This window comes from Erythrolamprus reginae, chromosome 1, assembly GCF_031021105.1.
Source record: "Erythrolamprus reginae isolate rEryReg1 chromosome 1, rEryReg1.hap1, whole genome shotgun sequence".
Taxonomy (NCBI): Eukaryota; Metazoa; Chordata; class Lepidosauria; order Squamata; family Dipsadidae; genus Erythrolamprus; species Erythrolamprus reginae.
This window is the reverse complement of record NC_091950.1, coordinates 129,091,930-129,108,260: the sequence shown is the minus strand read 5'-3', so window position 1 is coordinate 129,108,260 and position 16,331 is coordinate 129,091,930. Positions and strand designations below refer to the sequence as shown.

General features: G+C 39.5%; 1 protein-coding gene across 2 annotated transcripts in view; it reads left to right on the top strand.

The window, feature by feature from the left end:
• Nucleotides 1-687: 687 nt before the first annotated feature.
• Nucleotides 688-16,331, top strand: part of TSPAN32 (tetraspanin 32) — a 52,500-nt gene continuing 36,856 nt past the window's right edge. Inside the window, exons 1-3 of one of the 2 annotated variants that reach the window (XM_070735634.1) lie at nucleotides 688-784; nucleotides 5,193-5,310; nucleotides 7,174-7,271. In XM_070735634.1, coding sequence (XP_070591735.1) covers nucleotides 710-784; nucleotides 5,193-5,310; nucleotides 7,174-7,271 — 291 coding nt within the window. In that variant the 5' untranslated portion in view covers nucleotides 688-709. The remainder of the gene's footprint in view (nucleotides 785-5,192; nucleotides 5,311-7,173; nucleotides 7,272-16,331) is intronic. The other variant, XM_070735629.1, reaches the window with a different exon arrangement.

The window sequence follows — 16,331 nt, the reverse complement described above, 5'->3', positions numbered from 1 at the left end:
CTAAAATTTAATGTTCATTCTGGTCACATCTGACTGCACCACTTTCCTCTCAATGAATGATCCAACAGCTTGGGATCATCTAATTTGCCTCTGGATATCCCAGTCACTTCCATGCATATGAAATGGACAATATGCGCACAGTATTTGGGGATGGGTGAGCCACTGGGCGGGACCCAGGGGAAGAGCCTTCTCTGTGGTGGCTCTGACCCTCTGGAACCAGCTCGCCTCAGAGATCAGGATTGCCCCCACCCTCCTTGCCTTTCGTAAACTTTTTAAAACCCACCTCTGCCGTCAGGCATGGGGGAATTGAAACATCTCCCCCTTGCCTATGTAGTTTTTATGTATGATTCGATTGTGTGTTGTTTTTTATATATTGGGGTTTCTTTTTTTGGACTTTTAATCTAAAACTGTAACCTAGATTTTTAAATATTAGATTTGTTACTATGTATTGTTTTTCACCATTGTTGTGAGCCGCCCTGAGTCTGCGGAGAGGGGCGGCATATAAATCCAATAAATCTAATCTAATCTAATCTAACTATTTTTTCCTAGGCTATCGAAATAAAACAGTCACATGAAAGTGTACCAAATCGAAACACACCCACAAAACCACAAATACAGTTCGTCATTATGACTACATTTCCCAAGATGCAATGATGCAACTTTTTCTGGCACGCCCTTTAGCAACTTCTCTAATAGTTAGTGATAAGAAATGGAAGGCAAGGGAAAGAGATCCTGGGTCCGAGCTATGAAATGCCAGCTGCTGGTGACCAGCCTCTTTGTTATGGTAATATAATGGGAAACGTAACACAGGCTGAAATTTTAAGAAGGGGGTAATATCATTATGAAAGCTATGTTTAAATAGTTTTAGGGGCTCTGAACTTAAAACTGAAGGATTCTACAATGCTGAAGGTCTTATCAGGACTGAACAGCACTCCGTTGTTTTAACCAGTGGCTTGTGGTTTCTCTTTGTCAGTTGTAGTTGGAAATGTAGTCTTGAAAGTTGCAAAGATCGTATTGAAAGCATATTATTATTATTATTAGTAGTAGTAGTAGTAGTAGTAGTAGTAATAGTAATAGTAGTAGTAGTAGTATTGTTGTTGTTGTTGTTGTTGCTGTGTTTGAGGAATAAATGAATTTAAAGGCTTTTTTTTAATGGAAATTGAGGTAGCACCTGATTTTGAAGCAATTTTGCTCAGTAATGTAAATCTTGGGAGATGCAGCTTTGGATGACTTTTGCAATAACTTAAACAGGGGAAGCAAAGGATATCTTTTGAAATTCCTTCCAAGCCTTTTTCATCAGCGGCCAAAGAAGTTATCCGTTCTATGTAAAGAAGTCGTCCGCGGCCTTTGCGTATGAATGTGTGCTCTTTCTTGCTAATCTAAAGGTGTGCATGTGAGGTGTGCATGTGTCTTTGGGCCCTCCACTTGTGTTGCAGCTGGTGTGTGTGTGTTTGTTTGTGTGTTTCCTCTTGATCATGTGACCAGGAAGGAGGGAGCCTTAGAATGGAGCAATTGACAACATTCTAAGCACCTCTTACCCCTCCCATAAGGATCCATTGAGAGTATTTCTTCAGCAATATTTTTCTCTGCAGCCCTGGTTGGAGCAAGCTGCAGGCCTCGTCTCTAATGTATGTGACAGACTTGATAAGATCCCCAGCTTGGAGCCTGCTATACCGAGGGATATCTCCTCCAACCCCCTGCTCAGCTTGCTAACGATGCGTCAGACCTTTTTAAGGATCCTTAATGTTTGTTTTGAAAAAAAAGCAATGTCAGATGCTAGCAGGTTGTGCATGAAGCTCACAGGCATTAGTAGAAAATGAGAATAAAAGATGGACGAAGCCCAATGCTTTGTTTCCAAGAATGTCTACATTTATTTCATTTTTTATTTACATATATATGTGTCAAACAATTATAGGATGGAAATTTGTATAAACATAACATTGCAAAAGGTTACGATAAAAAGTTATGATAAAAGACCACAGGACAGTAGGACAGGGACGGTAGGCACAATGGTGCGCTTATGCACACCCCTTACAGACCTCTTAGAAAGGGGGAGTTAATTGTAGATAATCTAAGGTTAAAGGTTTTTGGGATTAGGAGTAGAAACCACAGAGTCAGGTAGTGCATTCTAGGTGTTGATTACTCTATTGCTGAAGTTGTATTTTATGCAGTCTAGTTTAGAGCGGTTAACGTTCAGTTAAGGGACTGGCTTTTTGTCCTGGAAATTTGCCCCTTAAAATAATTAGTCTTAGTAATTTCTTTCTCTAAAGACTTCATCTCCTTGTGATAATCTTGCTTTTCTATATATTCCTTCTCATATTGTGAAGTGCAAAAGAAAAAAAGTTGGAAACTTTTGGATTCAGTCCTGGAAATAGACTGGGAAGTTCTTTACAGCCCCTTTCAAAAAAACTCCACCTCAAATATTCCTCAAGGCAAATTTCTCCCAGTCCACAATCCTAACCATCATATGAAATTAAAATAAGCACACACTGTTTATCCCCTTCTCCTCAAAATCTTTCAGAAGCAGCAACAGCACTTCTGCAAGCCAAACTGAATTATCTATTTTATTGAGATCAAAACATTAGTAACAGACTCTAAGTACCCGGAACCAAGTCACACTTAAACACTTCATCTCAGGTACCAGTATATCGTATGTAGCCTCTGTTAACAATCGTTTATTTAGTAACTATTCAAACTTGGGATGAGGCTGGACAAGTGATATGACTGGTCCTCGGAGTTTGGCTGTTGCAATGTCTCTAGGTCATATGTTCATGATCCAAGTACCAGTACCTGGTGCCCAGCTTGCAATTATGACATTGCAGTATCCTATACAATCATATGGATGCTATTTGCAACTTTTATTTTTGCTGGTCAAAAGTTAATGGAGGGGACAAAGGAGGTCACAAATGATGATCAATGTTGTGATTTGCTTAACCACTGCAATCAGGGGTGTCAAAGTGCTAAGTGCACAGCATAATGCTGTGCATTATGATCATGTTGGCTAACAATGGCAGATCTGAACCCAACTGCCACTGTTATCTTTATCATTATCATTATCACTATCACTATCACTATCACTATCACTATCATTATCATTATCAATTAGATTTGTATGCCGCCCCTCTCCGAAGCCTCAGAGCGGCTCACAACAACAATACACAATACAAATCCAATGATTAAAAAAAGAACAGTGAAAACCCTTAATATAAAAACAATCATACAACCCAACAAACCATGCATAAAACAGGATGGCCGGGGGGAATCAATTTCCCCATGCCTGGTGGCAGAGGTGGGCTTTTAGGAGTTTGCGAAAGGCAAGGAGGGTGGAGGCAGTCCTGATCTCCAGGGGGAGTTGATTCCAGAGGGTTGGGGCCTCCACAGAGAAGGCTCTTCTCCTGGGTACTGCCAGACAGCATTGTTCTGTCAACAGGACCCGGAGAAGGCCAACTCTGTGGGACCTAATCTGTCACTTGGATTCGTGCAGCAGAAGGCGGTCCCAAAGGTATTCTGGTCCGATGCCATGAACAGCTTTATGGGTCATAACCAATACTTTGAATTGTGACCAGAAACTGATCGGCAACCAATGCAGACTGTGGAGGTTTGATGTGACATGGGAATATCTAGGCAATCCCATGATTGCTCTCGCAGCTGCATTCTGCACGATCTGAAATTTCCGAACACTCTTCAAAGGTAGTCCCATGTAGAGAGCATTACACTAGTCAAATCTTCGAGGTGATGAAAGCATGAGTGACTGTGAGCAGTGACTCCCAGTCCAGGTAGGTGCACCAGACGAACCTGGGCAAACGCCCTCCTCGCCACAGCCAAAAGATGGTTCTCTAATGTCAGTAATTCCCCCTCCCCAGGGTAATAGATGGACAAATGGGATTGTCCTTGGGAGGCAAAACCCACAGCCACTCCATCTTGTCAGGGTTGAGTTTGAGCCTGTTGACACCCATCCAGATCCCAACAGCCTCCAGGCACCTGCACATCACTTCCACTGTTAATTAAAGACTGGGCAAAGGACTGTGTTATCTTTCTGAATTGTGTGTTGATCGCCCCCCCCCCATACAAATTCCATCTTATCTTGCTTATTATCCTTATTACGCTAGCTCCTGTGGAGGAAGGCTATGACAAACCTAGACATTTAAAAAGCGGAGACATCATCCTGCCCACAAAAGTGTATATAGTCAACGTTTTCCCATTTGCAATGTATGGCTGTGAAAGTTGGATCATAAGAAAGGCTGAGCACCAAAGAATTGAGGCCTTTGAACTATGGGGCTGGAGAATCCCTTGGACTTCAAGGTGATCAAACCAATCAGTCCTAGAGGAGATCAACCCTGACTACTCTTTGGAAGGCCAGATCCTGAAGATGAAACTCAAATACTTTGGCCACCTAATGAGAAGGAATGACTCGCAGGAGAAGAGCCCAATGCTGGGAGAGACTGAGGGCAAAAGAATGAGGGGACAACAGAGTAGCTGGATGGAGTCACTGAAGTAGTCGGCGTGAGCTTAAATGGACTCCAGGGGATGGTAGAGAGCTGGAAGGCTTGGAGGAATGCTGTCCATGGTCGGGATGGGTCAGACACAACTTTGCAACAAACAACATTATCTTTTGAGTGGAGAGTGGGAGTAGGAAAATACTTGTGAATCACTTTTTCTGCCTCCATTGTGACAGTAAGAAAGCAACAAGTAGTCAAACTCATATTCTGAATTAGTTATAAATAAGGAGGCTGAACTGGCACTTTTTATGTTTCCTGGGTTTATTTTGTTGTGTTGTTTTGTATTGTGTTGTTTTTGACTGGGATCAATAGGGGAAGATTTGTTAAAATTCTCTAGAATTCTATAGCTCAGGACTACAAACTTGCAAATGACCACTAGATGGCAGCGACAAACTTTCTGTATCTCTTTGCTGATCTATAGTGGTTATCTGGAGTTCTGTACCTTTGATATGCTGATCCCAACATAGTCTTACTTGCCTCTTCATGATGATGATGATGATGATGATGATGATGATGATGATGATGATGATGATGATGATGATATTTATTAGATTTGTATGCCGCTCCTCTCCAAACAGTTATATCCATGTTTTTAATGACTTAATTAAGTATGTCATGATAAATAATAAATTGAGTTTGGCTTTTTCTAATCCTTATTCCAACTTTGTAAATATCCCTCTTTTCTCTTCTTAGCTACTTGGAGTATCAGTTGGCATAATGGCCATTATCACCCACACTGGGGAACACTTCATTGTTATAAATTCTGCCTCTTCAGAGACAAACTCCTATTACAGAAATTTCCATACAATTGGTAAGTACTGTATTGGGAAATTCAAGATTCGGTCTCTAATACTGGAGTGCAAAATTAAAAGTCATTTATTTCACTGATGAGATAGAAATTTTATTCTATTTGACATTTATTTATTTTAAAGATTTAGCATGATGTAAATTTCCATGATTTATGTTCCTTATATGGAAAAATATATATAATTAATTTCAACTTTTTATTAGGTTCTGGTTTCAAATGGTTTAACCTTATATGGATCAACTAATAGATTTCTTGGTTAATGAACAAATGATAAATTTAATTGATGGAGTTAGTTAATTAAGATGTTAACTTTGACTAGGGAGACCCACATTCCAAGTACTCCCTTACAACATCATAGGTTGGGGGGAAGGAAAATACGGGGGGGGGGGTCTACCTATCTAGTATCCTTAGTCTAGTCAGCTTTAGCACATTATTTTAGCCCCTGGTTAGAGCTGAAAAAATTTTTTTGGAGGGACTAACAATGAAAAAAAGCCTGCAAAGACTTAGGGCTGGAAAAAAAAACTTCTTTAGAGTTTTTTCCTGCAAATCAGGAAGATCTTTAGCACCTCCTTAGGGCTGGGAAAAAAGCTTTGAAAAAGCTACGTTCAAAGTATAAGATGCACCCCAATTTTCAGCCTCTTTTAGGGGGGGAAATGGTGCATCTTATACTCCAAAAAATACAGCAGCTGTTACAAAGCCATAATATAATATAATATAATATAATATAATATAATATAATATAATATAATATAATATAATATAATATAATATAATATAATATAATATAATATAATATAATATAATATAATATAATATAATATAGCATAGCATAGCATAACATAACATAATAAATATAATATAATATAATATAAAATTATAATATAATATAATATAATATAATATAATATAATATAATATAATATAATAATATAATAATATAATATAATATAATATAATATAATATAATATAATATAATATGCCATAATATAACTTGTTGCTTGTATCCTAAGATATTTATTAATATTGATTGTTTCTTCATTGCTTATTTGACCTCTATGACAATCATTAAGTGTTGTACCATATGATTCTTGACAAATGTATCTTTCTCTTTTATGTACGCTGAGAGCATATGCACCAAGACAAAATCCTTGTGTGTCCAAACACACTTAGCCAATAAAATTCTATTCTATCCTATCCTATCCTATATCACCATTCAGTGTCAAGGCTACCAAATGCCACTTAAAAACCCATGAACTCAGAAAGGAAGAAGGCAATAATTTCCTCCCCAAGATTATGAAAATCATTTCACTACCGACAGCCAGTCACCTCTTGGATATGGCTTAATTCTTGGCTACCATAATCTCTGTTCCCTCTAAGCTGTTGTTTTAGTTTTAATAGTAATGGATTTTGGTTTTTTAAAATTATTAATTTCTTTTAATAAAAAAGAAGGGATTTTTTCCTTGTTTGTTTGTTTGTTTGTTTGTTTGTTTGTTTGTTTGTTTGTTTGTTTGTTTTCTATGCCGCCCAGTCCCAAGGGGACTGCCGCTCAGACACTATACTTTTCCACCCACACCAAAAAAAAATTAGAGGGAACATTGACAATAATCTGCCCAATTCAAATCAATGAGTCTTTTACCAAATCCGGCTAAAGAGTCAAGCTAAGCCATGCAACGTCAGGAGCTCAGTTATCTACAGTATTTACCAAGTTCCAGTCAAAGGATTCTAACAATATTCTTGTCAAGAAAAAAAAAAACAGGGGCATGTCCATATATACTTTACTTACTCCGATGCTACAGCATAGCTATCAGAAAGGACCTTAATACAAAGAGTTTTGTATACCTTTTTCTGTATTGCCTTCATTCCAGTTTCCTACGTTGGGATGTGCCTGAGTATCATTCTGGCTATGTCTGCTCTGATGAGTATTGTTGCCACCATAAAAGAACTGGAAGGTGCTATGGCAGCTGTAAGTAGGCTCTGTTGTTGAATAATATAAAAATTAGTTGGATTTTTCTAAAAACTATTTTTTAAAAATATACCTGTATTTAAGGGTGTGTGACTTTCAAGGAAGACCCTAAGGGATTCCATCTTGGGATACTTTCTTGAAATTATTATAGATATCGATATGTTGGAAAGTTCCTGTGTGAGATACCTTGTACAACCTAAATTGCATAGAAAATAATATACTGTACATGAAAATATATGTTAAAACCAATGTCATGCAATTGAAAGACATACCATATTAAGATGAGAAGGATTTCCCCCACTCAGAGCTCAAATCTAAATTACTTAAAACAAAAGTAACATACAGCAACAACATACATCTCCAGCCTGATGGGATGAATGTTTTTTAAATTCTTGGGGTTTTATTTATTTATTTATTTTGTCCAATACACAATACATATTGAAGAGGATAGACATGAAGTATTATATATAAAGAAAAGATATAAAAGTAGATGAGAAGATATATGAAAGGAAGAAAAGATATATGAGATATGAGATAAAGAGAGACAATTGGACAGGGGACGAAAGACAGGCTAGTGCACTTATGTACGCCCCTTACTGACCTCTTAGGAACCTGGAGAGGTCAATCATGGATAGTCTAAGGGAGAAATGTTGGGTGTTGGGGTTGACACTACTAAGTCCAGTAATGAGTTCCATGCTTCGACAACTCGATTGCTAAAGTCATATTTTTTACAGTCAATCTTGGAGCGATTAATATTAAGTTTGAATTTGTTGCGTTCTCTTGTGTTGTTGTTTGTATATTATTGCTTGTATATTGTATATTATTTTTATTATTGTACACCATCCTGAGTCCATTTGGAGAAGGGCTGCTTATAAATCTAAGTAATTAAACTAAATTAAATTTTTATCTAATTTTGTATGTTATTATAAATGTACATACTATGTACTAAAATGGCTTCCTATTAGCTTTAGCTTTGCTTACAATAATATTTTCCAGTATGTAATAAACTTGAGATGATAAATTGTATTTCTGAGCCTTGGCTGAATAGTTCTTCAATAGCAATACTTATATATTGCTTCGTAGTGCTGTACAGCCCTCCCTAATCACTTTACAGAGTCAGCATATTGCCCCTAACAATCTGAGTCCTCATTTTACCAACCTTTGAAGGAATGCTGAGTCAACCTTGAGCCAGTTAACTCCTAAAGTGAGCAGTAATTTAGCCTGTAGTACTGCATTCAAACCACTGTGGCAGCATGGCTCATTTATTCAAATTAAACGAATAATCTCTTATTCCGTTTCAGAATTTGAATTTCATTTGAGTTTGATTTGAATTTGCCTGGATTATCTGAAGCAAATACTTCAGTTTGTCTAATCAGATCCACATACATATTATTATTATTATTATTATTATTATTATTATTATTATTATTATTATTATTTCCATTACACTCTAACTAACCATGGCCTCTATAAGTTTAGCATTATCACAAGCAATGTGTCTGATAGATGTGTTATCAGTGACATTAGATAACACGAGAAATGCTTGCTATACATTTTCATACAATGCTAAAATGATACCAGCATTATGTTCAGGATACATTTTCTTACAATGCTAAACTGATACCAGCTTTATGTTCAGGATCATTGCTATTGTGAGCCAATCCAAGTCTTCTGAAAGTGGCGGCATACAAATCTAATAAATAGATAGATAGATAGATAGATAGATAGATAGATAGATAGATAGATAGATAGATAGATAGATAGATAGATAAAATAATAATAATAATCAGCTAGGCCATGCTACTGCCCAAGATACGGACCACAAAGAACGCAGCACACACAAAGTCTGTACAAACCGTAGTTTACTACAGTAATTAAGGATTACTAATGAGCTTTCTTAGTGGTTGTTACACACAAATACAGTTTAAAGTGATCATTTCTGAACACCAGCTATTAATTCAATTTCATTAATAGTCAGTACAAGTCCACAAAAAAATAATACAATGCTGAGTCAACAGTTTTGTAGATATCAGCAATCTTACAATGGTTGGCAAAATGCCCAGAAGCAATTTGCAGGAAAAAGCCAAGAGGGAGAACAAGAGCTGATCAGATGTTTCTGGAGTCAAGACATGCAGGAATATGAACGAACGTTTCCTTCAAATTTCTTCCTTTGTTGTCATCCCTTAAATAGATTAGGGGAGTGGCCAATTAGCCTCAAGCCTTACCCCCGAGAGGATATCCTCCTGAGGAATCAATCCTGCCTTTTGGCAGCTCTGTGTGCCAGGGCATTGAGAATAGGCTCCTCCCAGTAATGGGCTGCTGCCCCCACGGAGGGGGGACACAGTGCAGGTAGTAAGTTTATGCACTATTTATTGAATACTTAATAGGTTTTTTTATTGTCCTTCCTTCTCTAGTACCTTAGTATAATCCTTAATTACTTTTAAAATAGGAAAAAACTAAATAGTATGTTTTTACCCATTAACGCTTTAATCATTACCTAGAACTGAACTTTTATAGCAATTAAAGAAAACTGAGCTACTTGCCTAATCTGTTATCATACTGAACCTTGTGGGTTCAGTTCAAAACCTTAAAATATTACTGTGCTCCTCAACAAATAATGCTGTCTATCATTTGTCCTTTTTTGTGGCTATTCAAATAATGTGACTTAATGAGATGAAATAGAGTCCAAGCACCTATTTGAAAACTTATCTTGGTCAGTAAGCCACTCCCACCCAGTTACATGACCTTTAAGTCACCCGCAGTCATACGATTGTCAAGCCACTCCCACCTGGTCACATGGCCAGCAAGCCACTCCTCCCCGGTCACTGGCTCCTCCTCTTCTTCCTCGTCACTGATGGGAGCTTCTGGAGGTTCTGAACACCCTGGCTGAATCTCCGCCTCTGGCACAGAGTACAGTGGTACCTCTAGATATGAGCTGCTCCACATGCGAGTATTCCAAGTTACGAGCCGCGACGCGAGCAAAATTTCTGTTCAACACCTGAGCTCAAATTTGGGATACGAGCCGAGCTTCCACTAGGTGGCGCAAGAATCTCCTTGCTTCCGGTTATCTCGGCGCAAAAAAACAAAGTCTAAAGGCATTTGTTCGAGATGCGAGTTGATTGACTTACGAGCTTGGGTCTGGAACGAATTAAACTCGTATGTCGAGGTACCACTGTACTTTCCAGCCTCCTCATTGTCTGATTTGGAGGCCACCTGCACAGGCCACTGGCGTTTCACCACTTCAGCCTCTGAACTGTTGGAATCAGCTACCAGCTGCACAGGCTGCTGGCAAGCCACAACAGCTCTTGGCACATGGATGCCCTTCCTGCAAAGCACATAAATTTGAATCTCAGCCCTATTATTTCTATACCCTATAAATAATCCACGCAACCATGTGCAACAGGCCAGAGAAGATTTAGCACATGTCAATAATTTTCAGTATCTCTGTCCTCCCAAACATCTCATTCCCTGTTGTTACTAGTCTTGTTGTCTAGACTTGTCATGACATTGATATATGGTTCTGGGCCACATCCAATTACAAGGTGAAACAATCCTTTTGAGAAGATGATCTGTGTTGAGGGAAGATAGTCACCCACAAGCATACCGAATTGGATTTGCCCACAGATTCAGAGATCTGTAATAATGAAGGAATTCATGCTGCTATTGATTATTGATTATTTATTTATTTAAATTTGTATGCCGCCCCTCTCCACAGACTCGGGGCGGCTCACAACAAAATAAAACAGTTCATGACAAATGTAATAATTATAATTTAAAATATTTTTAAAAAACCATTTACTAAGCAAACATACATACAAACATACCATGCATAAATTGTATATGCCCGGGGGAGATGTCTCAGTTCCTCCATGCCTGACGACAGAGGTGAGTTTTAAGGAGCTTATGAAAGGCAAGGAGAGTAAGGGCAGTTCTAATCTCTGGGGGGAGCTGGTTCCAGAGAGTCGGGGCCGCCACAGAGAAGGCTCTTCCCCTGGGGCCCGCCAACCGACATTGTTTAGTCGATGGGACCCGGAGAAGGCCCACTCTGTGGGACCTAATCGGTCGCTGGGATTCGTGCGGCAGAAGGCGGTCTCGGAGATATTCTGGTCCAATGCCATGAAGGGCATTGGACCAGAATATTTATTTTTGTTTTATTTTTAAATGTGTGGGAGACAATGTGCGTGTTAGGGAAGTGGGGGTTACTTGTCCAAGACATAACCATGCCTTCGGAGAGGGGCGGCATACAAATCTAAGTAATAAATAAATAAATAAAATAAATGCCACATCTAGTTTGTTTTCGTACATTTTGTCTATATGCCATCAGCACAACTAAAGCCCAAATGTACCCCAAACAGACTAATTTATTCTGTGCTGTTGTGGTTGGCTCTAGGCCAGCTCCTGCAAAAGGACTGTGGGGGTTGATGTGGGAGAATCCTCACATTATCAGAGGCCAGTTTTACTGCCAACAGCTTCCGACAGCGAAGCGTCTGTGTCAGGGGAAGATTCTAGTGAAGTAGGATCAACGAAGGAGGTAATTACAGGCAGCCCATTCGCTCATTACCCCATTAGTGAACCATCATCATGATGATCATTATCATCGTTAGGTTCAGAAGAGGAGGCATTCATAGAGGTTCGCAGATGCAGGTTGATGTCAAGGAAGGAACAACTGTGCAAGTATTACAGGAAATAAGGGAGAACACCTGTGGCTGGGGCAATTAGGCTAATGGGGCTGCTGATAAATTGCCAGCATTGTTGCCTCTTGGCTTGGGAGTTTATCCATTTGGAGAGAGAGAGAGAACTGTGTTTTACGTCTGGATTGTACAAGGACTCTTTGAACTGTTTCAGGATTTTACAGGACTCTTGGACTAATTCACAGTTAAGTCTAAGCATGAGGACTCTTGAAGGGGGGGGGGTGGCTGTGACATCTTCACAGCTGCTTTTTATCTGCTTTGCTTTTGTTTTATGTTTTTCACAGCATTCAAGGCTTGTTGCGTGTGGGAGAACACTTTGGCTGATTAAAAGTGTGTTTTGGACAGTATTTTCCTTTTCATAAACCAACTTTGTTTACTTTACAAACGTGTGTGTTTGAATTTCTCCTTTGGACTTAATTGGGGGCTTGTAACGTGAAGCCCGGCATAACATGTGAAAGTTAGGATCTCTGATTTTGCAAGTTGATATATATGTTTTCCTGCACCCCATTAACCAGAAGGTATATACAGTGTACAGTACTGACACAGCCACACGTAGGTTGCTAGGAGTTAACCATTTCCTAAATCTACAGGAAACACATTGGCAAACTTCCTCTAGCACAGTGACAACAACCCTTTTTTCCCTCAGGTGCCAATTGAGCATGAATGCACGCTATTGTGCATGCACAAATGCCCACATCCATAATTCAATGCCTGGTGAGGGCGAAAACAGCTTCCCCCACCACCTGGAGGCCCTCTGGGAGCCAGAAATGGCCTGCTTCCCAACTTCCGGTGGGCTCAGTAGGCTCGTGTTTCGCCTTCCCCAGGCTCCAAATGCTTCCCTGCAGCTGAGGAAGGGTAAAAACGCCCTCCCCCATCCCTCCGGAGGCTCTCTGGAAGCCAAAAACGCCCTCCTAGAGCCTCTGTGTGAGCCAAAAATCAGCTGGCCAGCACACACATGCATGTTGGAGCTCAGCTAGGGCAATAGCTCGCATGCCAGAAGACCCATGCCATAGGTTTGCCATCACTGCTCTAACAATTCATGTTGGAATCCTTAAGGTTTGATAGAACACTTCCAGATCCTCCTAACAGTTTCATTTTAAAAAGCATTTATTGTGAATATGTTTATCATAGCCAAAGAGGGCATCATTCCCCTGCTTTGTTACAAACTCAAAGAATCAGAATTCACTATTATGATCTTGGATTTATAGAAGGCCTCTTGCCAATTAAGCAGCTAATTACATTTATTCGTTTGTTTGTTTATTGGATTGATTGATTGATTGATGGATTGATTGATTGAGTTGAAAGGGACCTTGCAGGTCATCAAGTCCAACCCCCTGGTCAAGCAGGAAAGCCTACACCACTCCAGCCAGATGGCAGTCCAATTTCCTTTTGGCAGGCCATTCCACTAGTTGATCGCTCTCACCATCAGAAAGTTCTTCCTTATTTCTAGATTGAATCTCTCTTTGGTCAGTTTCAATCCATTGCTCCTGATCTGGCCCTCCGGTGCCCTGGAAAATAGTGTGACCACCTCCTCTCTGTGGAAACCCCTCAAATATCTATATAGTGCTAACGTGTCCCCTCTGGCCCTCCTTTTTACTAGACTATTCATGCCCAGTTCCAGCAACCTCTCTTCCTATGTCTTGGTTTCCAAGACTATTGGAAACTATTAATTTTAAGACTATTTTTAAGACCATTTTAATTAAGACTATTGGTACATCTGAACTAGGGACATGGTCTATCAGTGTATAAGATGCTGAGCTTGTCGATCAGAAAGGTTGGCAGTTCGGCGGTTCAAATCCCTAGTGGTGCATAATGGAGTGAGCTTCCATTTCTTGTCCTAGCTTCTGCCAACCTAGCAATTTGAAAGCACATACAAATGCAAGTAGAAAAATAAGGACCACCCTTGGTGGAAAGGTAACAGCATTCCGTGCACTTTTGGCATTTAGTCATGCCAGCCACATGACCACGGAGACGTGTTCGGACAGCTCTGACTCTTCAGCTTTGAAACGGAGATGAGCACCGCTGCCTAGAATCGGGAATGACTAGCAAAAACTGTTTGCCTACTAGCAGCTTTGCCTTTACTTTACTTCTGAACTATTCAGAACAAGTCTAACTCTGCTGGGAATTTATCAGGAGGTTACCAATGGGGCAAGATCATCTTGTATTTGAAAGGCTATCAAAACAACAGACGCTCTGTGAAAGTTGTCATTTGAGAAACGATTGATTCATATGGATTTGCAATGTGTTCAATGTTGTCCTTTAAACAATAATAATTTCTAACTTGTTAAAAAAAATAGAAACATAGAAGACTGACGGCAGAAAAAGACCTCATGATCCATCTAGTCTTCCCTTATACTATTTTCTGTATTTTATCTTAGGATGGATATATGCTTATCCCATGTTTTTAAATTCAGTTACTGTAGATTTATCAACCACATCTGCTGGAAGTTTGTTCCAAGGATCTACTACTCTTTCAGTAAAATAATATTTTCTCATGTTGCTTTTGATCTTTTCCCCAACTAACTTCAGATTGTGTCCCCTTGTTCTGGTAGAATACAGAAGAGATCTCTCCCACCTTTTGCTTCTAATCCTTCTCTGTTACTTTTAAGGACTGTAGAATCTGATTTTCCATTTCAGGGGAAACTCACTGAATTTCTATGAAAATTCAAGTAGCAGCGAAACAATATTTTTTATGAAGTGCTTTAATGTGGATTCTTGCATTGAGCAGATGGCTCGGCTTGATGACCAAAATGGCCTTTTCCAATTTTATGATTCTTTACTTATACCAATATTAAATCCTTCCATAGCAACAGCAACAGGTTCTGGTTGGATTGAGGCATTTCTATCATGCATTGATGTTTATTTTTCTGCAAGTCTTCTTAGATTTTGGACTGTATATTATAATTGTTGTGTATCTTTTTTTAAAAAATGGCTACCCACATAATTCAAAAGGAAACATTAAAGCTCATAAATGTACATTACAGTCTCACAAAGTAGGCAGTGACAACTTATCTTAATGTCACTTTTAAAGAGCCAGGGTGGCGCAGTGGTTAGAGTGCAGCCCTGCAGGCTACTTCAGCTAACTGTTAGTTGTAGTTCAGCAGTTCAAATCTCACCACCGACTCAAGGTTGACTCAGCCTTCCATCTTTCCGAGGTGGGTAAAATGAGGACACAGATTATTGGGAACCATATGCTGATTCTATAAACCACTTAGAGGGGGCTGTAAAAGCACTATATAAGTCTAATAAATGCTATTGCTATATGCCGGCTTTATACAGGAGTCAGTGGACTAATTTATTTCAAGGAAGTGAATGAAATAATATTACGTATGTTCCAGTTATTATGAAAAAATAAAGAACAACATACTGGCCTAATGAGCTTCAGTATAGGTAGAACTGTGTTTGGGACTTATTTTTTTCCTGCCAAGGGATTAATTAGTGGATTTTGTAACCAATCTGAGGACCAGTAATTATGTCAAGTAAAAGCTTCTTGCAAAAGAAAAGGTAAACATCTTGGTTTAGCTGACTTAGTATGCATGCTGAAAGTGTTTGCTTTATGTTGCAAAGAAAAATTAATCACCTGCAAAAGATCCATATACTAAATTGAAATGTATTACTTTATATGATTCAGGTGAAATTAATATGTATGTATGTATAGTACCTGGAACTGATAGCTTTCCTAGCAACAGCAACAGTTTTAAGCAGTGAAGGGCTACCAAAATTTTTACTACCATACTGTGGGCGTGGCTTATACAGGACACCCTGCATTTTCTTTCAATATCTTTCAGTGCAAATTGGGTGATCTGGGGTGGAGCTCCATTTTTGCTACCCCACTGCATTCCCTCCCCCACGTCCGGGCAGCAGCCCACCCCTGGCTGGCTGGCTGGCTGGCTGGCTGGCTGGCTGGCTGGCTGGCTGGCTGGCTGGCTTGCTTGCTTGCTTGCTTGCTTTGTTTATTTATTTATTTATTCATTCATTCATTTATTCATTTATTCATTTATTGGATTTGTATGCCGCCCCTCTCCGGAGACTCGGGGCACCTAACAGCAATAATAATAAAAACCCATTAATATAAAAACCAAACATACATACAGACATACCATGCATAAAATTGTAAAGGCCTGGGAGGAAAGAGTATCTCAATTCTCCCATGCCTGGCGGCAGAGGTGGGTTTTAAGTAGCTTATGAAAGGCAAGGAGGGTGGGGGCAATTCTAATCTCTGGGGGGAGTTGGTTCCAGAGGGCAGGGGCCGCCACAGAGAAGGCTCTTCCCCTGGGTCCCGCCAAGCGACATTGTTTAATTGACGGGACCCGGAGAAGGCCAACTCTGTGGGACCTAACTGGTCACTGGGATTCATGCAGCAGAAGGC